Raw genomic sequence first — 25,000 nt, 5'->3', positions numbered from 1 at the left:
TGCTTCGGGTTCGTTGCTGGCGCTTGGAAGAGTACATGTAAACGTACCCGCTTCACTGCATTAGTCAAATTATTACTCTTCCGGCGCCTTGTTACTGTAATCCACAATTGTCCAGGATGGCCATATGTGATTGTCGGTGGTTTTAGCAGACCATTTTTTTGGTTTTGCTTTGACTTTTTGATTTAAGATGCTTTGCTTTGAGATGTCTGTTTTTAATGTTTACGAACTATTCCGCCAGAGTTACTTCATCCGAAACTTGTCCCAGGACCATATTCAATTCAAACGGATTGATTGTCCTCTTCTGGTATCGCTTCTCTCGTGGTTGCGACATTTTAAGCACGGCAGCTGACAATAAATTGAAGAAATGTTGCTTCCTGTTAAGTGAAGGAGCTGCCGCAAATTGCTCCTCCGTGCCGTTTTATTGATCGAACCCGTTTAAGACTTCATGTTTGTCACCAGATAATGTATGCTTTCAAATAATCCGATTCAGACATATTTTTTTTTCAATTTAAGCTTCCATTCACAAATAAAACACAAGGCAAGAGCCACACACGAAATACCAAACCAAACAACTACCGGGAAAATGTTCGTGGTGTGACAAATATGCGTCCATTTTTCGACTACCCGATAGGAAATACACCCTACTATTCACTATACTTAGTCGGCTCGCGAAGGGTGCGTCGGCCGATTTTCGTTCATACTAATCGGCCTATTGTTGCAACGTCGCTTATGGGAGTTTTTGCTGGGCATCAGCCGATTAATAAGCCGATTTCGTAGGCCTATCAAATAGGGTGATGAGTAGCATGATTGTGTAGGAACCAACCCCCTGGCAACTTGACAGTTCTGTCGAGTTTCGTGTGCCTGATTAAAATTCGCAGATGTCGCATGTGTACCGCTTGTTTACATACTTTTCGAGCCATGCGTATGGAAAGGGCAAATCATCAAATGTGGTGCGAATCATAAAATTCGAATGAATGAAAAAAAGTTTCAACCGAAATTATTATTCTCATTCAATATTCTACCTATTTATTTATTGTATAGGAACAGTTTTCCATAAACCGAGAAATTTTCTGCTATAATTTGAAAGTTTTGTTATACTAAAATTTTCATATGTATCGCAGTTTATGAAAATCACTCGATGATGGTTGTGGTAATGTTTTGTTTTACATTTATTGTGTACGATCGTCATCAATAGAAGGGATTCTTTTCCAAAAAATCTGCCGTATATTAGTGAATTATTTTGATCAGTCCAGAAGTTTTTAACCTTATAAAGGACACACAGATTTACGTCTGTGTGCCGTTTGCTTCGACTGAACTTCTGAAAACAGATTCACTCTACGTATAACTGAGCTAATTTTCAATTCTTAACATTTTTTCATTTGTTGAATCGATTAAAAGAAACCATATTTCCATATGCGCCCTTCCGACATGTTAAGTCGCTTGATTTTCGATTTGACAGAACCAGAGAACCAGAAAAAACTGGCACAGGCGATTTGTATGGGAAACGTCAAGTTGCCAGGGGGTTGGTAGGAACCGACTAAATCGCCTGATTAGTAGGGCGATAAAGTTTATGAGATATTCGACGTTCAGCTATTTAATAGGGGTATCGAACGAGCTATTTAGTAATATCCACCCGACTCAATCCTACTAAATAGCAGAATTGATTGACCTCAAAAATCGATTGTTTTCCTACCACCCTACCCAATCGTACTAAATAGCCGGATTGATTGGCCACAAAAATTGAGTTTTATTCCTACCACCCTACCCAATCTTACTAAATAGCCGGATTGATTGACTGTAAAAATCGATTGTTTTTCTACCACCCTACCCAATCTTACTAAATAGCTGGATTGATTGACCGATAAAAACGATACTTTTTCCAACCACCCAACTCAATTCTACTAAATAGCCAAATTAATTGACTTTAAAAATCAATTGTTTTCCTTCCTCCCTACCCAATCTTACTAAATAGCCGGATTGATAGGCCACAAAAATTGAGTTTTATTCCTACCCCCTACCCAATCTTACTAGATAGCCGGATTGATTGACCGCAAAAATCGTTTTTTTTGCCTACCACCCAACTCAATCGTACTAAATAGCCGAATTGATTGACCTCAAAAATCGATTGTTTTTCTACCACCCTACCAAACCGTACTTAGTAGTCGGATTTATTGAGCGCAAAATTCTCTATTTTTCTCCACTATCATTTAATCCCGGACAGATTCCAGCTACTTGTAGCGGACATCAAGCCGCCTCAGCTCCTGACAGCGATCGTCTTAATCCGACCGGAGGCTATCGATTTGCTGCTGGTTTGGTACTATAGGAAGGGGTGGCGGAGACCCTCCAGGATGCTCGGAACAGTGTGAAAGATAATTCACCCAGTCTAGAGTATTGTCTCGGTTGTTATGCCTATCAAATTGTCGAAGGCATTTTGCATTTGCTTGGCAGGCTCCGCTTCCCGGCGTTTTTGATCTTCCAGGGCTTCCTCTTCTGCCGCCCGATGGAGTGTGCTGGTGTTGGCCACCTGATTCCGAAATAAAAATCTGTTATGTTTATAATATATAAAACAAAACTAGCTTACCTGAAGGCCGGAATCTTTGAACCTAGCCGATCTGGGAACGACCTGTCCTGCGAAGAAGCTTGCCATCCAAGTACTGAATCTAGAAACTGGCCCACCGTGAGGGCCGCGGAGTTCATAAACGATGCCTCCATCGGAGTCAGGAACACCTTTTATTTGCCTGAGCATGTCCGGCAAACGTCCGGAAACTTGGTCAGGTTGAACGTCGTCATGACGGAACCGATAGCAATGCGCTCGCCACTCCAACGAACCGCTGATGAGCACCGACGAGGCCTTCCGTGCTGTCGTGGGCCAAGCTTTCCCATCGATGAACTTGATCACACAACAAATGTCAAAAACTAATTCAGTTATGACCATTTCATACTAAATAGGGTCCTTCGAAAACCTACTAAATTGACCGATCCCTCCCGATAACGTCGATCAACTTATTGTGCTACCAAATCATACGTAATTGTGTGAGCCTACTCATCAGCCGATTTAGTATGGCACATATTTCATATCCAAGCGTAGCCCGATTAATCGGCAAACTAAATAGGATCATTGATTTAGTATGGTGATTCGTAGCCAGACTAAATCGGCACCCTACTAAGTATGTGAACGGCGAAATTTTTCATCTGTCAAATTTCCTATCGGGTATTCATAGAATTTCGCGGCATAAATGTCACACAAGGATTTTCTCTGAAAAAACAGTTCATTTTCAAAAAATTTGATCGAGGCTCATATGAGAGGAGTATTCTTTAGAGATCTACGGCATTGGAGTCAACAAAAATTGCGAAACTGTGCGATAACAGCGAAGTGTTTTTGTGAAACTTTGATTGCGTTTTTCTCGCTTTGCCTTTTTGTAACATGTGACAATTATGCTTCCAACGGCAGTGTAGTAGTTGAAATTTTCTGCTCGGGTCATCACAATTACCCGAGATGCGGGTAATTATTCGGTTCGAATAACTACCCGCATCTCGTGGCAATTTGTTGTGATTATTATTATTATAATTTATTAGAGACCTTTTAACCACCCGGGTCTGTGGTAATTTGTTGTGATGATTTCATGCTTTCTTTCCAATAACAACACCCTTGACTATTTTTTGTACATATTCAACAACAAGTAATAAAGTTATAGATTCCAATGCAATGCTTACCGTATAGAACATTTGCACCAAATCAAGATTAGAAAGTGTCCGTGGGAATTTCGGCAGCCTCTGCCAGCAGGTGTAGGAAACGTTTCTGACCTTTCGGTGCCCCTGACTTGGGAATGTCGTGACTTTTCATATGTCGCTTGAGGTGATCATTTTTGCCAAAAGCTCGTTCACAAATTTGGCAAGCGTACGGTTTCAAGCCGAGATGGACAATCTTCACGTGTCGATTTAGGTTACCTGTAATGAGAGGTAGGTATTGAATGTTTTAAAACGAATTTTCTTTGTTCTTGTCAATATTATATTTTCAGTGGCTGGTACAAATAGAAATCCACCCCTCGTTTTAATATTAAAATGCCGATATTTTCAGTTTCTCAAAATATTTTAAAATGTCAATAAGTTCGAGATCATTTTTAATTTGAAACAGCAGTATTATTTTGATCTACATGGCACAACCCAATCGTGTAGCTATGCCTAGCTCCAAAACGAAATTTATTAAAAGTTTTTGGACGTTTTAGAAGAAAAAGGTAAACAAAAATGATGTTAAGATTATGAAAAGAGCTATTTTTGTAAACTAATTGCTACTAAGTTAGGAAAAAATTGAAAATTTTATTTTAAAATGATCTTGATGAAATCATCAGCTTTCCAACGAACTTACTGAAGTTTTAAATAATTTTAATCTACTAAAAATATCCGCACGATGCGTGGATTTTCTTTTGTGCCGGTCACTGTGTAGTTGACAAATTTAGCAGAAGTAAAGATAAATAATGCTGCCATACGTACTTAACTGGCCGAAGCTCGTCGAACAGTGGTCGCACGAGTAGTTTCGCTGCTTGGCGTGAACTTGGTTGATGTGCATTTTTAACTCATGCCCCGTTGTCTTTCTTGCACCGCAAAACGGACAAGTGTGATTTTTGACTCCCTGGTGTCGCATTGTGTGCTCCTTCAGTTTGTACTTGGTTGTAAACTTCTTATCACACTGACCACACATAAATGGCATCTCATTGGGAGTGTGGATGTATTTATGCTTCTTTAGCGTTCCGTTGCTAGAAAAGGTTTTACCACAGATGTCGCAAACAAAAGGAGTCGGTTCCGGAGGTTTAAAGTTGGGGTCGTGCATCCGCTGTTGGTGACGTTGAAGGCCCAGCTTTGTTGTGAAAATCAATTCACAGCCTGGATGATCACAGGGTAAACGAATTTTATCTTCTGTATGATATTGCTTGTGATGCATCTTATAATTGAACCATTTGTTGAAGCTTTTTTCGCAAAGATCACACGCGAACGGTTTCAGACCCGCATGCGTTCGTTTGTGCCCTTCATAACGCCATAAAACGCGAAAAGTTTTTGGACAAAGCTCACACTGGTACAACGGAATCGGTTCTTTAACCTTTTTATTTTTCTGACTACCATATTTTGCTCGGGGCTTCTTTAGCTTAGGTGTGATATTGTTATCTGTATCGACAGCTTTTTGGTCATTGCTTACCATCGATGCCAGAGGTTTGTCGTCCTCATCTTCCTCGTCCTCTTCATCGTCATCATCAGCTTCACTATTAACAGCGTATTCATCATCGTTATCCAATGATTCGATAATGAAGTCTTCTGTCTTGATGGTTACTAATTCTGTTTTTAAAAAATCAGTTGGCTCATTTTTCTACAAAAATATAGGGAGAAAAAATAATTTCAGTTTAAGAATTCTACCCAACGGATGCAATTTATAACCGAGAATTGATAACGTAGCATAGGTAGGTATCTAGGAAATTTTAAGGCTCATTCAGTCCTGTAAGTTGGTATGTAAATTATATCACAATGCACATGTAATTGTTTTCTCTAATAGCAATGCCGAAATCAAATCGAGAAAGCTTCATAGCAATGCCTTTGGTAAATATCGTAACAAATAATTAGCAAGTAGACTTACCAAATGGATGAGGTTCTCGTGAACTTCCAAACAAATCTGTCTAAATCGATCAAACTCTAGAAGTTTATCCACACAGCAGCTGCAGACCTTTGGGTTATTCTGTAAACCGTTATCTGTTATCTGAAATTCGAAAAAAGATAAATTGTAAAACTTTAAACTAAATTATATTATCTTACCTCAATAGAAGTTAAGTAACAGTAGATGATTCTGTAGTTCTCGAAACTTTCACAGCCGTCAGTTCCGGCTAGCGATTGTCCACAAGCGCGACAGTTAAGCATTCTAATAAATTTACATTAGGCAATTGAAAAATGAAAATTTTTAGCAGGCTTTTTGATAAGGAAGCGCGAGCTCTATATTTGTAAACACTCTCCAAATACACAGTGAAAAATTTGAGGTTTCAAAGGCAGGTAAACTTGAGTAAACTGCGCTAATTTAGGTTAATAGAGCTAAGAGTGTATTATCAGAGCTTCGACTTTTCACACTCCCGTTTTCATTTAACCAACTAAGGTTAAAGTGTTACTACATTTATAACTTTTTGTGCGGATTGAAAAGTGTTCATTTTAATCGTTAATTATTGGCTATTCTTGCTGATGCTGGAACTATTAACGGAGCTTGTTGAATTGCTGATTACGTTCATCTATATGAATTGATTGTATGGCTCCATTATCAAAAATGTCATGCGGGGGGACAAAGCGTCTGGAAAGCATTTTAGAAACTCGCTTGTTCCTTATCTTTCATCTTCACTTGATGCCAGCTTCCATAAGTTTCTTTAAATTTGAAGAATTTTTATCTTAACTTTTGTCTCATGCTTTCTTTCAAAATAGAATATATCCATCTCCACTAACGAAAACAGTCCACGTTTTTATTTACATGTTACTGCGACATCTGTGGGAAAACGTTCGCCTCCAATGGTACCCTCAAACGACACGCGTATGTTCATAACCGCTACAGTTTACCTATCCAATGCAAACTGTGCGCCAAAAAGTTCAAATCCGACTTCAATTTCAAAGAGCACATGTGGCGCCACAATGGGATTAAGCAGATGGTGTGTCCTTACCGTGGCGTTAGAATGACGACCTCGTCGGAAATAAGATGCCACATCAAGCAGATTCAAGAAAAGCAGCGAAAATGCACATGTGGTCGTTGCCCGTCCACGTTTATTACAAAACGTAAGAACCTATTTTGATTTTTGCTGGTCGCCTCTTCCAACGTACTGACTTATTTTGATTCGATTACGCAGGTGACAGGGATCGAAAATTCACGAGACAGTGAAAAGCAGCACTTTGAAGAATACACCGGAAAAAACCGGAAAGTCTGAAACAGCCTGAAGAAAAGCCCCATTTTACGGTATAGAAGACAAGAAAAACAAATTGAATTATTTACTTTCGTTCAAGTTTATTTACGTTTCCGACTTCCTCCTTCGGTTAGCTTATCGATAAGTTCTCCGGCAATTTTAAGACCACTTTTCCACTGGGTAGGATTCCTCCTATACGTCTCGACCTGAAGTTTTCGATTGATGATCGCACCCCATGGTTTGCTGTTCAGCTGGGCTACCCGATCGGACAGTTCCTTCACCAGAGCTTCCTTCTGCGCTAAGCTGGCTGATTCGTACAGCAGCTCCAGAGCTCGTGATCCGTGTGAGGACAGGGCCAGATCCATATAGCAGCCTTCCAAGTGACGAATAAGCTTTTCGCGCGATTTTTCTCCAACAAACTTGGAGCCAACGTAAGCGTTAACGACGAACGAGCCTTTCGGGTCCGTGAAAATTTTAGCTAAGGCAACGTTTTTTGTTTCTAAGATAGCTGTTACCAATTTTATAGGTTTATTGAAATCAAGAATCGCTTGCACAATGAGCGAGCCATGTATATGAATCTGTGCGGATTCCTGTTTGTTCAAAACCTCTGTAGGCATTAGTTTTAGAACAGCATTTAAAAGTTTTTCGCCGGATGTTTCGGAACAATGGAGAGCGTCTAGTAAAAGTTTGATGAACTTTCCCTGCTGACAAGACAATCGGGCACAAGCTTTTGCCAAGGATGCTACTATTCCTGTGTGGCCGTTTTGTAAAATTTCCTCGAATTCTGTTTCAAGCTCAGAAAGAACTTTCTCCAATATATGTTTGTCTGCTAAATTGTCTAACAGTTTTTGAACGGAGAAGTTCGTGGATCGCAGACGACTGAGCAGGACCACATTTCCCAAGAAAAGTTTTTTGTAAATATGCTCCTTCAGGTAATCGGGCTCTGCGACCGATAAGAGGACCTCCAGCAACCGTATAGAGCTGTCTTGATGGAAGACTTTTGGTAAATTTAAAATATCCTCCGCTTTTTCCATGTCTTCTTCGTCGTTGTCTACCTTGAGAACAAAACTATCATTCAAGAGCTTATCGCCGATTTGACGAAGTTGAAACTGGTCCTGCCCTTGTTCCAAAGCCATAAGCAAATTTTGAAGCAACACTGAAGTAAATTCATTGTCTGGCAGTTCGTTGAACTGTGGCCAAACCAATAATCGTGAGCTGAATTCGTTAATCAGTTTTGCCCATTTATCAGGAACCGTCAAGCGTTTGGTTTCGCTCGTTTCTCCTTTTCCCATTTTTATTTCTGCGATTCCGGCAAGATTGAGAACACACTGTCGAATGACATAATTCCCAAACGAATCCCAAACGAACTCCTCCAAGTTGTTTAACAGAAACATGGCAACTTTCTTCACAAATTTGCCGCAGATTTTACGATGACCCTCGCCGAACGCGGCTTTCAGATTATAGTCCAATTCCCGAACGATTCCGGATTTAGCCTTCTTACTAGCACTAGGGCTGTCCAGTTCCACGGATTCTGGTTGTAGTTCGGCAACAAATCGCATCACCGCAATCAGTAGTAACTTTTGGAGCACGTGTGAAGCAAACTTATCACAGCAAACAACGCGGAAGTTCTCGCCGAACACCTCCATCAACCGCTCCAAGGTTTCTGAGGAGACATTCGAAAGTATATCGGTTGTAAATGTATATCGGTTTAATAAAATTTGGCTAAGTCTATAAGCTTTATTCGGCTGTTTGCAGGTTGATGGCTTAGATGAGCGTAGGAAGGCCATCGATATTTTTATAATTACATTTCCAACAGAAACCAATCAGTTAACATCGTTTAAAAATCTTTTCCTTGAGTGCTATCATAGTACTTTGAGTGCTACAAGCAAAAAGCGGGTAGAATCTTGTACACCTTATCATGGTTTAAAGGCTGAATATCCCAACTATATTTTCTTCTTTTTATCAGACACCTCACCGTTGGTAAGTTATTTTTAGTGCTATTTTGGTGTTAACTGTAGGCGTAGCGTACTCATGAAGCATCTGCTTAATTTATAAGCTGTTCCATTCAATCTTAAATTCTGCCTCCAAGAATTTTGATTAACAGTTCACCAAAATTCCATAAAAATAGCATAAAAACTACAGTAGAACCCTGCTTTTTCGAGTAGTCCGAGAAAGGATTTTGCATATCTTCTAGGGACATAGCTCGGTAAATACATCGATCTTGCATAAACATGGTGGCTCGGATAACGCGGAAACTCGAATTAGCGAAGTTCTACTGTATACTTTCCGATTGTTTATGAAAAACGAAAAAGTAGAGCTAATATTTAATATACAAACCTTCATCCGTATATCCCAGCAGATTCTCGAGGACCCGGCTGCTCAACTGATTGGACGATGCTCGTATCTCTTTGCCCTCGATCTGGCCGTATACGTTGTTAGCCATGGTACCCAACTCTTCTGGATCCGTATCGTGGCCGAAGCCATTCATGGCTTCCAATATTTCTACGAAATAGTTGTACTCTTCCTGCTCCAATTCAGCACCCCGGCCAAAGCTATTCTTCCTACCGAATCCTTTGGCGTTTTGCAGGAAACGACGATTGGCTGATTTACGTTTTTTGTTTCTGTTTTTGGCATAGTTTTTGCCTTGATCCAAAGCGGCCGTCTCGTCCATTTATGTTGCACACTACTTGAGGTTAGTTAGGCCAATAATTGAAATTGTTTTTAACCATTCAAACAGTTAAAAGAATAAGAGCAACTTTATAATCTGCTTCAAGGCTTTGAAGCTTTTGAAGCACGTGCAAACAGGGTTGCCAACTTTTTTTCGAAAAAGTCTGGAAGATTTTGAAAAAATGTCTGGAAATGTCTGAAAAAGTCTGGATAGCTTGCTTTCGGGAAAGTGGTAGTGATGCGCGAGCGCTCAAGAGCCGCTCATTTGAACCGGTTCTTCAAAAAGAACGAACGACCCGTGGCTCTTAAAAAAAGAGCCGCGGTTCAAAAATGAACCGTGACCCGCCGCTCAACACCGATTGAAATATTTAACCGCTACAATATGCAAGAGCGGAAAGTGGAGAGCCGTCCGTTCTTCGAATCAAACGAGTCACGGTTCGTTCGTTCTTTCCAAAAGAGCCGGTTCAAATAAACAGCTCTTGGTTGCTCTCCCATCACTAAACAAGCAACACAAACTGAAGAGCGGAGAACAGCAGAAATCCGTTCGTTCGCTCTCCCGAACCAAAAGAACCGAGGTGGGTGGTGGGTGGTTAAAAAAGAGCTACAGGACGGCTCGGAAAAAAACCGAACAGAGCATCCGAGACGAGCCGTTTATTTGATCAAATTGAACGGCTCTCCATACTCCGCTCTTGCCGTTCAGATTGTGAACCAGAGTTGAGCGAGTCGCGGTTCTTTATTGAGCGGTTCTTTTTTGAGCGGTTCTTTTTTGAGCCGTTCTTTTTCCAGCCGTTCTTTTGCGAGCCGTTTTTCGACTCTTTTTTGAACCACCACCCAGCACGGTTCCTTTGGTTCGAGAGAACGATCGAACGGCTTTCTGCTGTTCTTCGCTCCTCAGTCTATGTTACCTGTGATTCGATGGGCGAAGAATCAAAAGCTGCTAATTTGAAGCAAAAGCAGATCAACACACAAAATAGGGATGCGATGTATTCTTTGATTTTTCAGTCATATCTCGTGTTCCGTATACGTATTCGAATACAAAACTAACAAAATTCAGACACTCAAAAAATGTGAGCCTATAATGTAATTTTAACTTTAATTTGGATAATGTGAGAAAGCTGCTAAAGTGTGTTAGAGATAAATGAACGAAAATTGAGGACTCCAGCGGACATGTTTCTGTGTGATTGAACATGTTTTTTTATAACATTAAACATTAATCCCGAGTTTATATTCGTAGTAGAAGTTTAATACGTAATGTTGCTTTGAATTTAGCACTTTTAAAAAAAGTTATCTATAATTTTCATTAAAATGCTAGACGTGGACATGACTCAAACTCCTACCCCCCTCTACATGGAAATTTCCAAACCACCCACCACCCCTCCCCCCCCCCACCCCCTTCCCTTAAGTTGACCACGTGGTATGTGAACGGCTCCAGTGTTAGCCGCGTGACACGGTTCATTTTTGAGCCGTTCAAATGAACCGGCTCATTGAATTGAGCGAACGGCTCTGAGCCGCTCATTGAAATGAGCCGTTTTGCCCACCTCTAGAAAGTGGTGACCTTTTTTTTAGTCACCAGATCCCGGTAGGCACTTATCGTTGGTTTCTGACAGTATCAGCACTGTTACACTGAAAAGACACTTAGAACAAAAATTAAACCATTTTCTGTCTAATTTATTTTGTCAGATTTTGCAGGTTCGCAACCTGAAAAATGTGATAAAAAATACCCTGTAGGAAAAATGTACCTGTTTAGCCCGATTTTATAGTCGAAATTGCCTGTTTTTTTTTAAAAGTTGGGTGGTATTTCCAAACTGGGATAGCATTTCTTCAAATTGACCGATGCGCACTCTGGAATCGATAATGCGTACTGTTAGAAAAATTATCCAGAAAACGAAACCGAGTGTCCAGTCAGTAAGCTCAGTGGTATCAGTTACGTGTGCTGTTTAACTCTCAATTTAACATATATCTTCGAAGAATTTGCCAATAATAATAGCTTTATAGTACTGCATTCATAATTCATAAATTCTAATCATTTTACACCATATTTTACCACGACCATTTTTAATTTTCATAGTTTCTTAGAACAATTTATGTCCTAAGCCAAAAGTCTGGAATTGTCTGGAAGAAATGTCAAAAATCTGGATATCTGGAATCCTGAAAAAATGTCTGGCAAAAGCCCAAAAAGTCTGGAAGATCCAGACAAAATCTGGAAGGTTGACATCACTGCGTGCAAAATGTTTTGATTGGAACATGATGAGGGAAGTTTACTCATCGGTTGCGTATTTTTACTCAGCGACAAAAAAATCTACACACAAAGTAACTGTTTCTCAAAATTGTGTAAAACTTCTATTTTTGAATGTGTTGTTTTTATTCACGATCATAAAATCGGTACCTGTACGAAAAGAAAAATTGCAATGCGACATTGGGATCTGAAGCGAAAGAGCATGTTTGACACTGCTTTGTCGTGTTCAGTATGTAAACTCAAAGCTGGTTAGCCAATGGGAAACTGATAGAAGACTACAGGGTTGACTTATACCACAGCATTTCTCTTCTCGTTCCCATTACCTTTGATATCGACCTCACTCCCAATAATCACGTCGCAATCATCGCAACGGGTCCTGTTTTGATTCAACTAACTAAATTTAATTCGTTTTCCCCATCTATTTTCTCGTTCATTATGAAATGTACGGTTTACCACATGAAAAAATGAAACAACTTGGGGAAAAAAAACCTTATTCTGTCCGAGATGAGCACTACGCTGGCACCAAGCCGTCTCGAACGTGCAGCTTCATGTGTCTATTGAGGTGATCTTTTTTTCCAAATCTCGATCCACAAATCTCACACGTAAAAGGTTTCAATCCCTGATGCACGGTACGCACATGAATTCTCAACCCATCTGAAAGCAAAATATGTGATGAAATGCTTTGATTACTTCTTGGTTTATCTCGTATGAGGTGCGTGGCGTAATATGACTTATTCCTTTGATTCAAAGCCCTCTTAAATTATCCAATGGGAATTTTTTCGCTTGGACCGCCTGCCTCCAACAGTCAAACGACGAAATTTATTCGAGTCATATCAAGCTACGCGCCGTTTGAAACAAGGGGGTTTACTTTCTACTTACCGATACTGCTAAACATGTTGCTACATAAATCGCATTGTGTTCTATACAGGCGTTTGTGGACCATCCGGATGTGGCCGTTGAGCTCGTTTCGAGTCACTTTCTGCTGTCCACAGTGTGGACATTTAAAGTTTTTGATCCCATTATGTCTATTCATGTGCTCTTGCAGTCTGTTCGCCAGGGCAAAGCCTTTACCACAAATGGTGCACTTATGGGGCATTTTATCCCGGTCGTGGGTATAGCTATGAATTTTTAACACGCTCTTATTTGGATATGATTTTCCACAAACGTCACAAACAACAGTTTCCGACGTATCTGGGACATAGTCAGGATCGTGAGTCTCTGAAAAGTGTTTCTGACACCCTTTTTCTGTGCGGAAGATTTCCGAACACCCTGGGTGCTTGCAAGGAAACAATACCCGATCCGCTGAATGAAGCAATTTATTGTGATTTTTTATATTACGAAACGTTTGGAATCCTTTATCACATGCTTCACAATAGAATGGCTTTAGTCCACGATGCGTACGTTTGTGGGCAACCAATCGATGCTCTTTGAGACACACTTTATTACACTCATCGCATGGAAAGACTTTTCGCGGCTCGGAAGGTTTTATTTTTTTCTTGCTTCCCCATTTGGCTCGAGGTTTTTTCGGTTTTATTTCGACTTCCGGTTCCTTTTCGTCCTCCTTGTCGCTGGTTTCCTTATAATCGCTATCATCATCATTATCAGCATCATCATCATCATTGTCTGTGCTATCATCATTAGCGTCCAGGGCATCCACAACATTCTTATCGTCATTATCAAATTTGAGCACTTTACCATCTTCCAAACTATCCGTGTTCTCGTCTATCGAAGCGTCGATGTTATCCAGTAACTCTGTTTTAAGTGACACAGATATGAACTCTCTATGGAATCCATCGTCGATTGGTTCTATTTTCTGTAAAGAATCAATCTCAATTTAGGTTTCCGATTTCAAGGAGTCGATCATTCCAGGTCAACTTTGAATGCATCTCAACCATACAAAAATGATCGAGTTTCCATTACGTTGTTCCGAAAATATTTCAATTTAACTAGGCTGTATGATTTAAAAAATGAATACTAACCACTCCGTGAAGCTTTTGGTAAGTGGCTAGACAGACTTGCCGGAAGTCTTCGATTTCTTTGAGCTTTACCGAACAGCTCATGCAGACCTTCAGAACAAAATCCAGCGCAAATTGACTCATCTGAAATTGATTTGGAGGAAATAATTTTTTTTATCAGGCTGTGCATGTTACCAACAATCAACCAACAATAAATTTGCTGATCCCGTCCCTTACCTCAATCGTAGTCAATAGGGTGTAAATAGTTTTGTGATTTTCCAAGTAATCTCCATCGTCAGGACTGAAAAACATTTTGCCGCATGTTTGGCAATCCATGCTGAAGACTTTTATGTGCACAAAGTGAGCTTCCTAAAGGTTTTATGCAGGGCTTCTATAACTTATTAACACCCTGAGTTTTCTGTAAAACGAAACTATTTAAAAATATTTTTACGGCGTCGATCGACTCGACACACAGCGTATCCACAACACAAACACTTTCCTGTAAGATGCACGAAAAATTCGATGTATCAAATTCATAATTAATTTTAAAGCTGCACGCTAATTTTTGTCAATAATAATTACGGAACAGTTTTAACCACAACATTCTGATGCATGAGGGAGGATAAATTTTACATCAGGCTTTGTAATTGGTTACCATCGTTTGAATTTTTTCGGAGACAACCACCACACATCGTTCGTGACAATCGTGGAGAGCGCAATCGTTTGATCGGAGAGCAAAAAAATGTCAAACGAAATTTCGATCTTTTTTGTGGTTAGTCGTTTGACTGTCATCCCTCTTGCGTAGATAATCGAGATATCCCGCATAGAGGAAAACCATACCTTGAATCTTTCGAATTATTCAGTTCTGATTATATTAATAGTTAGAATTTCTTTTGGGTCATCGCTGATGTGCCTTCGCTAGAAACGAGTAAAAACTATTTCTAAAAGATACGATTAATCTTCAAAAAAACTGAATGAAAAATTTAGCAACGCGCCGATAAGATAAAACATTATTCCTGAAAGATAAAATGAATAATCATGAAATAAAATTGATTATTTTAGCAACGCTCCCCCAATTTTTCTGCTGTCAAATTCCACGTGACCGAATTTGTGCCGGGATAAAATCATCTCCGGGCACAGTTATCGCAAATAATGCTGTTTTGGGTCGGCCTGGAAGACAAAAGCGCCGGTTCCGACGTATCAACGGATTAGAAGCCGATAGCGCTGGCTCCGGTTGTGCGAGGGTGAGTACACCGATTTATTTATTGATAGTATTAGAAACTAATTTTTCTAAAAGTAAATTATTTCTAATTATTTTATTTCAGGCGCAGATAGACGGGTGTCTCAGGCCTGAAGTCTTAGGCAAAGATGGAGGAAACGTTGCTGGAGGTTCGAGAAAAGAAAATGGCAAAAGCGGTGGTGAAAGGCGTCTCTAAAATTATGGAGCGGACAAAACATGTTAGGGCTGCTCCCGAAGGAGCAGGTGATGAAATTGCAGCTGGAGGACAAAACCTGGCAGAAACGCTCGGCTGCTCGAAAACGTGAAATTTCGGTTGAAGAAACAATGTCTTTTATATGTGACTAACAACATCGTTTTGAAAATGTCCAATATACAGTTGTAAAAAAAACTTCAAATGTTTTTCATTTTATCATAATAATAGTAAGGAAAATAGAGGGTACCATTTATTATTTTTAATTGTTAAAAGATCTTCAGAAGATCAGCTGTAGCGTCAGCAAAACTTGAAATTGAAGATTAAATAACGATAACATCTATCTTTTGGATACAATTTAAATAAAGAAAAAAGCAAAAAAATGAATGGTTACTCTACTTCACGACCCGTTCGCTGTATCGTAAAGTGCGTCCAAACGATTCCATTCTATGAAAAAAAGACTAGTTTAATCGTACATTAATAATCCAAAACTATATAGCTAATCTTTCGTGTGTCTTGGGAAGAAGATAATGGAAATCGTTATTCTATAATACCGATTTATGCGGGTTGCCCCTGAAAGCCCTTCGATTGTCTTTGCTTGTATTAGTCAGTAATATAACCCCATAGCACCTTGTGATACATGTGTCACAGAGACGTAACAACGTCAAGTGCCACATCGGGTGCTATGTTTATGTCAAAACTTTGAAATTTTATATAGTTAATAATTTCAAATTTCTAGAATAAAGATGAAATTTATCATTTGTATTTATGTATATATTTAATTTTGTTTTCCTTAAAATTTGAAAATTTGGTTAATTTCGTAAATTTACTATTAATAATTATATCCCTTTTTCTTTTCGGAAAATAGTCTGTACCACCCTGTAAAGCGGTAAAATCAATGTCGTTAAGCAGAAACAAAATTTTGCGTGCAACTGTCAGAAAATTTGTGATGCGATCGATGTTGTTGTGTTGTTAGCGCCGTAAAAATTGCGAATTTCACAAAAAGTCTCAAATAAAAGCTACCAAACTTCTAAGGAACAGGCTATATTTGCGCAAAAAGACTTCAGCATGGATTGCCAAACATGCGGCGAAAAGTTTTTCAGCCCTGACGATGGAGACAACCTGGAAAATCACAAAACAATTTACACCCTATTGACTACGATTGAGGTAAGAAGGGGGATCTGCCCTCAACAAATTTCAAGTGATTGCTTACAGAACCTGAATTTAAAACATTTTCCTTCCAAACTTGTTCCAGATGAGTCAATTTACGCTGGATGATGTGTTGAAGGTCTGCATGAGGTGTTCGGCAAGGCTCACAGAAATTGAAGACTTCCGGCTGGTCTGCCTGAGCGTTTACCAGAAGCTTCACGGTGTGGTAAGTGTAATATGCTGTATACCTTAAACCGTAACGGGGTATAAAACATCTTTGCTGACTACAAATGTAAATGCAGACGTCCAAATGTTCAAAATCCTTCAAATCAATACCAAAAAAAATGGTAGGATAATTTCATATCATTGGAATTTATATGAATCTGAAACTATGGTCTATGTGTAATTGTACGTTCAAAATTTTTGATACCAGGAGTCAACAGAGTGGTTTTCAAACTTTTCTTTACTCACGGTCCCATTTAACTAAATATTTTCTAACTAATTTATATTCCTCAAATATTTTAGTTATGGCATAACTTATTTTTTAATTTAGTTTATTTAAGGCCTTCTATTTTTATAAAGTTTAAATATGCCGAATGTATCCGTTTCACTAGGTTAGTAGGGAAGGGGGCTGTAATAGTCGCGGCGACTCAAATGTTAATATTCAATCAAGAGGATAGAAGGGGTTTATAAGGGGTGTCTTTCGATATCATTATTCCATTAGGGTTCGGTGGAGGCCTCCTGTAGCTGTGGTTTCGATTGATGTTTAGTATCAATTTCCACCCTTTTGGTCGGCCTTCTTCACGTGTCTGTCAATCCCGTTGGATAAGATGTGGTACAAATCAATAGATCATAAAGTTTTAAAAACTATAAATTTCGTAAAAAAAAGGTGCGATCAAACTTGGCCGCCGAAAAGTCTGTAGCATGCGGTCTACACAATGTTTAAATCCAAGCGACAATCGGAAGTGTTCTTGTCGTTTCATTCCATTTTGAAATACAAAGATCGGATTAATAGCTACTCTAGAATAAACTTGATTTGTATGGAGCTGAATTTTAGAGAGCTTATCGTACGGCTCAGTTCAATTGTAATATTTTCTGTAGAAAATTTTGGAAACTCAGCAATTTTTTTTTTGTTGAAATACAGTTAAAATTGGCTGAAATGTTCGACTCTCAAAAATTCAGCAATCTCGCACTGCATTTCAGCAAAATAAGATTGACAGAGTTTTCTATTATTTACAGAAAATAGAACCTATCGATGATGGATTCCATAGAGAGATCGTTTGCGTCGAACTGAAAACAGAATTGCTGGATAACATCAAAGCTTCGATAGACGAGAACACGGATAGCTTTGAAGATGGTAAAGAGCTCAAATCTGATAATGACGATAACGATGCGGATGCTTTGGATGGCCCAGATGCTAGTGATGATAGCACTGATGATAATGATGATGGCGATAGCGATTATAAGGAAACCAGCGAAAAGGAGGACGAAAAGGAACCGGAAGTCGATATAAAACCTAAAAAACCTCGAGCCAAATGGGGAAGCAAGAAAAAAATAAAACCTTCCGAGCCACGAAAAGTTTTCCCATGCGATGAGTGTAATAAAGTGTGTCTCAAAGAGCATCGATTGGTCGCCCACAAACGTACGCATCGAGGACTAAAGCCATTCTATTGTGAAGCATGTGATAAAGGATTCCAAACGCTGCGAAATATAAAAAAGCACAACAAGTTGCTTCATTCAGCGGATCGTGTATTGTTTCCCTGCAAGCACCCGGGCTGCTCGGAAATCTTCCGCACAGAAAAAGGGTGTCAGAAACACTTTTCAGAGACGCACGATCCCAACTATGTTCCGGAACCGACGGAAACGTTCGTTTGTGACATCTGTGGAAAATCGTACACGAGTAAGGGTTCGCTTAAAATTCATAGCTATACCCATGATCGGGACAGCATGCCTTTCAAGTGCACGGTTTGCGGCAAAGGTTTTCCCCTGGGGAATAAACTGAAAGAGCATATGATGAGACACAAGGGAATCAGAAACTTTACCTGCCCACACTGCGGATTGCAGAAGGTAACCCGAAATGAGCTCAACGGCCACATCCGGTTGGTACACAAACGCGAGTTCAGGAGACAATGCGATTTATGTAGCAACGAGTTCAACAGCGCCGGTAAGATTAGCATTAGTTTTTGTGTAAAAACGACCACAAGCTTTTTCATCGCTTTCCTATGTTTGCAGAGGGCATGAAAATTCACGTGCGTACCGTGCACCAGGGATTAAAACCTTTCGAGTGTAACGTTTGCGGATCGAGGTTCGGCAAAAAGGATCACCTGAATAGACACATGAAGCGGCACATTCGGGACGGTCTGGTGTCAGCACAGTAGTCTTCACAAAGAAATGGCATGATTAGAGTATAGTGTTCACGCTTTCGTTTTCAACGTTCCATTTTTAATCATAGCATTAATTAATTGTAGAAAGTCATATTTCTTTAGATTGTGGCACTATTGGTTTTTCAATGGCGTAAAATCAATACGAACGGTAAACTTTAATTGCCGTTGTTTATCACAACTTATAGTTAGTTTAAGATTTTTGTTCCGATTGTGTACCCAGTGGATAATAGTGAAGAAAATAAACTAATAAAAGCTCAACTATTTTTTTTAATGGAACATGTACTCACATTTCATGTTCCAGTTCGTGTACGTGGTGCTATAAGGTGGCAAAATTGGTTACGTCATTTGAGCCGAATCGTTCGTTTTGCTTTACTCTGGGTGACTAATATTTTTCAAATACATGAACATATTAATTATCCATTAAAAATAATATACTTATCTACCTTTTATGTAGGGTAATCCAGAAAAAAATTGTCTTATAAAAATCGATCACAATTTTTGAACATTCTTTTTACAGAAAATCGAGCCTCTTGAAGATGCATTTCATCAGGAACTGGTATCAGTAGAATTTAAAGAAGAACTAACTAATGAGGATACTGTGAATTTCGAGCCTGAAAAATCAAACCGAACTAAAAAATCCAAACAAATCGTTGAGGAGGAAGACGACGACGACGACGACGACGACGCCGACAATGACAGTGATGATGATGAAAATATTAAAAATTCCCCGGAAAGTGACAGTGAAGAAAATACAGATGAGGACAGCGATTACAAGGACAAGGAAGAAAGTGGCAAGCGGAAAAAGCGCCAAACAAAAGCTGCAGACAAGCCGAAAAAACCACGTGCCAAGTGGGGCAGCAAGAAGAACCTCAAACCATCCGAACCGCGTACACTATTTCCGTGCGGCCAGTGCGATAAAGTGTTCCACGTGGCGCATCGACTGGAGGCTCACAAGCGTACGCATCTAGGACTGAAACCGTTCTACTGTGCAAAGTGTGACCGAGGATTTACCTCGTACCGCAATCACAAAAAGCACAACAAGCTACTACATTCGGAAACGACCCGGGTAACATATCCCTGTCAGCATAACGGCTGCACGGCCGTGTTCCTTACCGAAAAAGGATGCCGCAATCATTTCTCGGAAAATCATGATCCAAATTACGTCCCGCCGGAACCGGCTCAATTGTTCGTGTGTGACGTCTGTGGAAAAGCTTACCCGAGCAGGAGTTCACTGAAGACGCACAGCTACAGCCACGACAAGGACAACATGCCCTTCAAGTGTACTATTTGTGGAAAAGGTTTTCCGCTGAAAAATAAGTTAAAAGTTCACATTATGAGACATAAGGGTGAGAAGAATTTTACTTGCCCCGATTGTGGCTTGCAGAAAGTTTCACAGCACGAACTGACCGCGCATATCCGTTTGGTTCACACCCGAGAATGCACACAAGTGTGCGATATATGCTCGCACGAGTTCACTTGCCTGGGTGAGTTGGAACTGTAAATTAGAAACAAGAAAAAATAACTTGATTCAATAATTGATTTTTTTTTTCAGACGGATTGAAGATCCATGTGCGCACCGTACACCAGGGCTTGAAACCCTATGAGTGCCAGGTGTGCGGAACCTGCTTTGGGAAGAAGCATCACCTGAACCGACACATGAAATCTCATATACGGGACGGTTTGTGGACGCAAGAGCCTCGCCGCCGCGATATACTTGTGAAGTAGATGAGTATTTTTTTTTATTTTTTAATCTGTCGATCTTCCGAGAGATTTTATGCCGTTTGGCGTTAAGTCATTTGGCATAATGGTCGTTTTTTCGGTCCCAACAGCGTCCGATTAACGAGCGAGTAATGTATTTCCATTTTTTTAACTTGTGTTATTTCATTAACTTTTATATTTTTGATGCCAAACGGCCATTATGATTTATGCCAAATGACTTTAAGCCAAACGGCGTACGACATTTCCGAGGAAGATTTTCACGACCGCAACTGTTTAAAGTACGATGATTGGAGTAGATAATTTAAACATTATGCATTTTTCAGTTCAAAATAGGTATCTTGAAAAGTTGAATACTAGAACCCATCGTCCGTCATACTTTTTGATACAAATTTTTATATGATTTTATAAGCTGTGAGGAGTACAGTTGATTGGCAATGGACAAACGTGCAATAATAACGAAAGACGTTATTATTATTTTCGTTATGGGGTTTCTTATAAACGGTGCCGTTACCCTTGAGCATTTACAAAATGTCAGTCGAAAAAAGTAGTAGAGTCAAGGTCTCGAGGTTGCTGAAGGTCTAGTCTTATCTTTGTAGTTAATTCCTGAGATAGGATGCACACTACTTAGACACTTTCCAACAAGGCTGGGTCATTCGGCCGAAAGTCGTTAGACGAAAGGCATATCCGGTCGAAGAATGTTGAATCAGGCCCAAAGGATGTTAGGTCGAATGATCACTAAGCTGAATGAACGTTGGATAAGACAATCTTCGACGCCAGCCTGCATGGAAGGCTAAATAGACGCTAGCCCGAATGATCATTACACGGAGAAAATAGACGACTGTTGTTTTAATTATTTCAGCTGGTTATACAATAACAAAGCGTAGTTGATTTAACTATAAATATGATAGACCTCACTACAAACTGATGATTGACCTTACGCAATCAACTATGAATATAATAGTTTCAACTATTTTGGTATAATTGATTCAATTGTAAATTTGATTGATTTTATGCATTTGACTATAAATATAATAGATTAAACTATACATTTCTGTTTGACCCCTCACATTCAACTGTAAATATCATAGATTCAATCTAAATCTAAATCTAAATTGTATGCTTGATTTTAGGCATTCAACCATAAATATAATAGATCCAAATAATAGTAAAATTGATTAAACTTTAAATATGATAGATTCAACTACAAATGTATGATTGATTTAAGACATTGAACTATACATAAAGTTAATTCAAATATATTTTTATGATTGATTGTGTGATACTTGAATAATTATTACACATCCAAACACTACATGCTCATAAGTGTAGCTAGAGTGCCGACTCAGTCAATGGCTGGTGATAGAGAAACAAGAGAGATCAATAGTGGGAAAGATCACATGCGGGATATACATGGTGTTTCGATAGAAGGTCCAGCAGTTGATCGGTACAGCTCGACATGTGCGCTCGTGTCGGTCGATTCCATCACATTCACCGTGGTGAAATTGGCTAACGCGCCGTTGTACTGAAGCGAAGATCGCGGTTTGAAGTCCTGCCGGTGAGCCGTTGTATCTTTTTCGAAAAATTCATGATAATTGCGGCTTATGTTCTTTGTTTCTTTAATACCTCATGTTTCTCTAATACTAGCCATCATCTTCGAAAATTTGATTATATTTAGGTACAAAGATGTACCAAGCGATTTTATAACATTAGTATTGATTTCAAAATAAAAATAAATGCAGGAAAACTAAAAAAAACAATTATTTAATATAGTTGAACGCATAAAATCAATCATAGAAGTATAATTGATTCAATCCATATTTATAGTTAAATCAACCGTAGCCGTAGAATCTACAATATATTTAGTTGAATGCTCAACATCAATCAGTATATATAGTTTAATTTATTATATTTATGGTTGAATCAATCATACAATTGTAATTGGAGCTATCATATTTACAGTTGAATTCATAAAATCAATCATTCAAATATAGTTGAATATTTAATAAAAATAGTTGGTCGAGAACCAATCATCAATATGATTGAATATAAGAGAAATCTATTTGATAAAACTTTACTTTTTCCGTCTACAAATGAATTTTAGATGGAATGACGCAATAAGTTATTTGGCCGAAGGTTGTTAGGCCGAATCGATTCTATGTCTAACGACCATTCGGCCTAATATCCTCTCGACTTACCGTGCATTCGGTCTAGTGTTTATTTGGGCTCACATTCATGCAGCCAAACAACCTTCGGCCGAATAAATAATTGCATCAATGTGCTATTTAATCAGCCACATCTTTTCACAGTGAATTTGGGCTGAAACCCTTTCAATCTAACGACCATTCGGCATATTGTCCTATTCGGCGACTTTGGGTCGAAAGTCTCAGACGATGAAGTCATCCTTACACTGCAAGGCAATCACAGAGTTTTGGGAAAATTCAATAAAATTTTGACAAATACTGTTATAATGATGAGTGCTATTTTAACAGTTGGCGTAACCTGGTGATTTTATTTTTGTAGCAGTTTTGTTAAGTTCTATCATATTCACCTATTTAATCCATATCTTCACAATAGTCTTTTTCCAAAAATTATTAAATTTTCCGAAATTTTCTTACATTTTACCGAACGCTCGTAGATTTTGTTGAACTTTCGTAGATTACACCAAACTGACGCTTTTTTGACGGAACAACCGTTTGTTTTTACCGAAATTGTTTTTGTCTTGCCAATTTGCCTATCATCAGTATGGTGGCAGCCAAAAGGATTATGTTGAATTTCGAAAACCGACCATATACAATTTGTAGATTGTCCCAAAAACTGATCTGTGCTAAATTTCAGCTCAATCGGACTTGATTTAGGGGACCTCCTCAAAGCGCTCGAAGTTTTGTTTTCACCCTTAAAAATAACCAAGGGGGGGGGGGCAAGGAAATTGATTTAAAAATACATAAAACATCGAAATATAGTGTTGAGTATTTAAAAAAAACTTGTCAAAAATCGATTTCGAAATTTTAAAAATTACGCAAGGGAGGAGGGGGTGGCAAAGGAAATGCGGGAAATAGAAATTGCAGTTTAAATGCCAAATGTCTTGAACGTTGAGATCTACTGCTTTCTCAGACAAAAATTTTTGGCATACAATCGGCTTTCAGCCTTTTTCAGAAAACCGACTGAGTCCCAAAAAGTCAATTTTTGGTGAAAAATTTATTGGCATCAAAATTAATATTACGATTTTCCGAATTTCCTTTGCCACCCCAATTTGGAAGTCGATTTTTGACAAACGATTTCCTTTTTTTTGAGAAAACACCAGATTTCAACGTTTTGTACATTTTTAAATCATTTGGAATAAAAATGAAAATTAAGATTTTTTCAGATTTCCTTTGGACCCTTCTTCTGGTGATTTTTGAGGGTAAGATACCAAAACTTCGAGCGCTTTGAGGCACCCCTAAATCAAGTCCAATTGAGCCGAAATTTTGCACAGGTCAGTTTTTTGGACCAATCTACAAAATGTACACTGTTGGTTCTCAAAATTGAATTATGAAATTATTCGTCATCAGCTTGTAAATATTTTAAAATCGACATCCAAAATTAATCTTGAACAGTACAGTATTTTTGAGCCACTAACCTCAAAAATCTATCAAAATATGAAGTGAATGACAAATTAGAATTTCTAATTTGTGTTTCAGTACCAATTTCTGGAGGTAAAACAGCAACTGCCAAATGGTAACCGCAGAAAAAAAAATGTATTCAAGGCAAAGGAAAACTAATTCAGGATATCAGTCATAAAAAGAAAGATAATCGAAAAGTTAAAAAGACCCTTACTAGAATAAAGCCCAAAAAGCTTTATATGAACTCGGAGTTTTCCGAGCGTTTCTCGATGATGAGATGTGTCTGTAACTCGAACAAAAACTGAAAATTTCCATTTCGCATAAATAAGTTTTGTATTCAAAGCAGTGAAGCGTATAAAACCTGTAAGTTGCATCAGTTAAATACTAAATAAGTATTGTGAATCGTCGAAGCGGGATGTTTAAAAACACACATGTAACTTTTCAAGAAGCTAGAAAATATAATATTTCCTACACTAAGATAACATGGTGTTATTATTTTTTTATTCACTCAAAATCGAAAGAAAATATCAAGCCCTGATGGTCCTTAGACCACACACACAAATGTTAACTATGTCTCCGTGTTTCGAATTGCATGGCATGCAATCATCCGGATTACGACCGATTCCCATATAAACTGAAGCTCCGAGGAACGGTCTCCTAGAAATCGTACGCAGCCCTTCGAAGAACGTTTATATCACGCTACTGGACTGGAAGTTCAAGCTCTTTCAAGTTTGCATGATCAACCTGAAAGGAAGACTATTCAGCCCTTTCTTAGCCGCTTAAAGGAGAATTGTCAACGCGAATCTTCGATTTCAATCTTAAGTCAAAATTTCACCATCAAATTTAAAAAACTTACAATATAATAGGTACATTATGTTGATTGACCCATGAAACCGACCTTATCAAAATTTTAGCCCAATCTGACTTGATTTTTTTTATACTCA

At 38.8% G+C, this 25,000-nt stretch overlaps 4 protein-coding genes across 6 annotated transcripts; 1 reads left to right on the top strand and 3 right to left on the bottom strand.

Annotated features, from left to right (window-relative positions):
- Positions 1-3,668: 3,668 nt before the first annotated feature.
- Positions 3,669-6,035, bottom strand: LOC129743781 (oocyte zinc finger protein XlCOF6.1-like). Its single transcript, XM_055735967.1, has 4 exons — positions 5,800-6,035; positions 5,624-5,743; positions 4,492-5,359; positions 3,669-3,948 (listed from the first exon to the last, which is right to left on the bottom strand). Exons 1-4 carry the CDS (start codon positions 5,899-5,901, stop codon positions 3,743-3,745), a joined length of 1,296 nt encoding a protein of 431 aa, XP_055591942.1. The 5' UTR covers positions 5,902-6,035; the 3' UTR covers positions 3,669-3,742.
- Positions 6,036-6,337: 302 nt separating this feature from the next.
- LOC129743780 (nucleolar protein 9) lies at positions 6,338-9,740 on the bottom strand. Of its 2 annotated transcripts, XM_055735966.1 has the most exons (3): positions 9,255-9,740; positions 7,007-8,580; positions 6,338-6,947 (listed from the first exon to the last, which is right to left on the bottom strand). In XM_055735966.1, exons 1-2 carry the CDS (start codon positions 9,586-9,588, stop codon positions 7,019-7,021), a joined length of 1,896 nt encoding a protein of 631 aa, XP_055591941.1. In that variant the 5' UTR covers positions 9,589-9,740; the 3' UTR covers positions 6,338-6,947; positions 7,007-7,018. The 2 variants fall into 2 exon arrangements, with proteins under 2 accessions (XP_055591941.1, XP_055591940.1); XM_055735965.1 differs by having other exon boundaries at positions 6,338-8,580.
- Positions 9,741-12,219: 2,479 nt separating this feature from the next.
- LOC129746376 (zinc finger protein OZF-like) lies at positions 12,220-14,251 on the bottom strand. Its single transcript, XM_055740010.1, has 4 exons — positions 14,013-14,251; positions 13,800-13,919; positions 12,700-13,633; positions 12,220-12,474 (listed from the first exon to the last, which is right to left on the bottom strand). Exons 1-4 carry the CDS (start codon positions 14,109-14,111, stop codon positions 12,332-12,334), a joined length of 1,296 nt encoding a protein of 431 aa, XP_055595985.1. The 5' UTR covers positions 14,112-14,251; the 3' UTR covers positions 12,220-12,331.
- A 1,899-nt stretch (positions 14,252-16,150) lies between these two features.
- On the top strand, positions 16,151-24,521 carry LOC129741435 (gastrula zinc finger protein XlCGF26.1-like). Of its 2 annotated transcripts, none has more exons than XM_055733164.1 (4): positions 16,151-16,372; positions 16,461-16,580; positions 19,256-20,222; positions 20,291-24,521. In XM_055733164.1, the coding sequence occupies exons 1-4, from the start codon at positions 16,274-16,276 to the stop codon at positions 20,461-20,463; spliced, it is 1,359 nt and encodes a 452-aa protein (XP_055589139.1). In that variant the 5' UTR covers positions 16,151-16,273; the 3' UTR covers positions 20,464-24,521. The 2 variants fall into 2 exon arrangements, with proteins under 2 accessions (XP_055589139.1, XP_055589140.1); XM_055733165.1 differs by lacking the exons at positions 19,256-20,222; positions 20,291-24,521 and adding exons at positions 17,594-18,518; positions 18,587-19,204.
- The last annotated feature ends 479 nt before the right edge of the window (positions 24,522-25,000 follow it).

Source organism: Uranotaenia lowii, chromosome 2, assembly GCF_029784155.1.
Source record: "Uranotaenia lowii strain MFRU-FL chromosome 2, ASM2978415v1, whole genome shotgun sequence".
In the NCBI taxonomy this organism is placed as follows: domain Eukaryota; kingdom Metazoa; phylum Arthropoda; class Insecta; order Diptera; family Culicidae; genus Uranotaenia; species Uranotaenia lowii.
This window is presented reverse-complemented; position numbering and strand designations above follow the sequence as displayed.

Excerpts from the sequence above, each read along its gene's own strand:
- LOC129743781 (XM_055735967.1), bottom strand. The coding sequence starts at position 5,901 with ATGCTTAACTGTCGCGCTTGTGGACAATCGCTAGCCGGAACTGACGGC. Across the intron at positions 5,744-5,799 it reads GTTACTTAACTTCTATTGAG|ATAACAGATAACGGTTTACA; the intron begins GTAAGATAATAT and ends TTCGAATTTCAG. Across the intron at positions 3,949-4,491 it reads GACGAGCTTCGGCCAGTTAA|GTAACCTAAATCGACACGTG; the intron begins GTACGTATGGCA and ends CTCTCATTACAG.
- LOC129746376 (XM_055740010.1), bottom strand. The coding sequence starts at position 14,111 with ATGGATTGCCAAACATGCGGCAAAATGTTTTTCAGTCCTGACGATGGA. Across the intron at positions 13,634-13,799 it reads ACCAAAAGCTTCACGGAGTG|AAAATAGAACCAATCGACGA; the intron begins GTTAGTATTCAT and ends GATTCTTTACAG. Across the intron at positions 12,475-12,699 it reads CAACATGTTTAGCAGTATCG|ATGGGTTGAGAATTCATGTG; the intron begins GTAAGTAGAAAG and ends TTTTGCTTTCAG.
- LOC129741435 (XM_055733164.1), top strand. The coding sequence starts at position 16,274 with ATGGATTGCCAAACATGCGGCGAAAAGTTTTTCAGCCCTGACGATGGA. Across the intron at positions 16,373-16,460 it reads CCCTATTGACTACGATTGAG|ATGAGTCAATTTACGCTGGA; the intron begins GTAAGAAGGGGG and ends AACTTGTTCCAG. Across the intron at positions 16,581-19,255 it reads ACCAGAAGCTTCACGGTGTG|AAAATCGAGCCTCTTGAAGA; the intron begins GTAAGTGTAATA and ends TTCTTTTTACAG.
- LOC129743780 (XM_055735965.1), bottom strand. The coding sequence starts at position 9,588 with ATGGACGAGACGGCCGCTTTGGATCAAGGCAAAAACTATGCCAAAAAC. Across the intron at positions 8,581-9,254 it reads GCTGGGATATACGGATGAAG|AAACCTTGGAGCGGTTGATG; the intron begins GTTTGTATATTA and ends ATGTCTCCTCAG.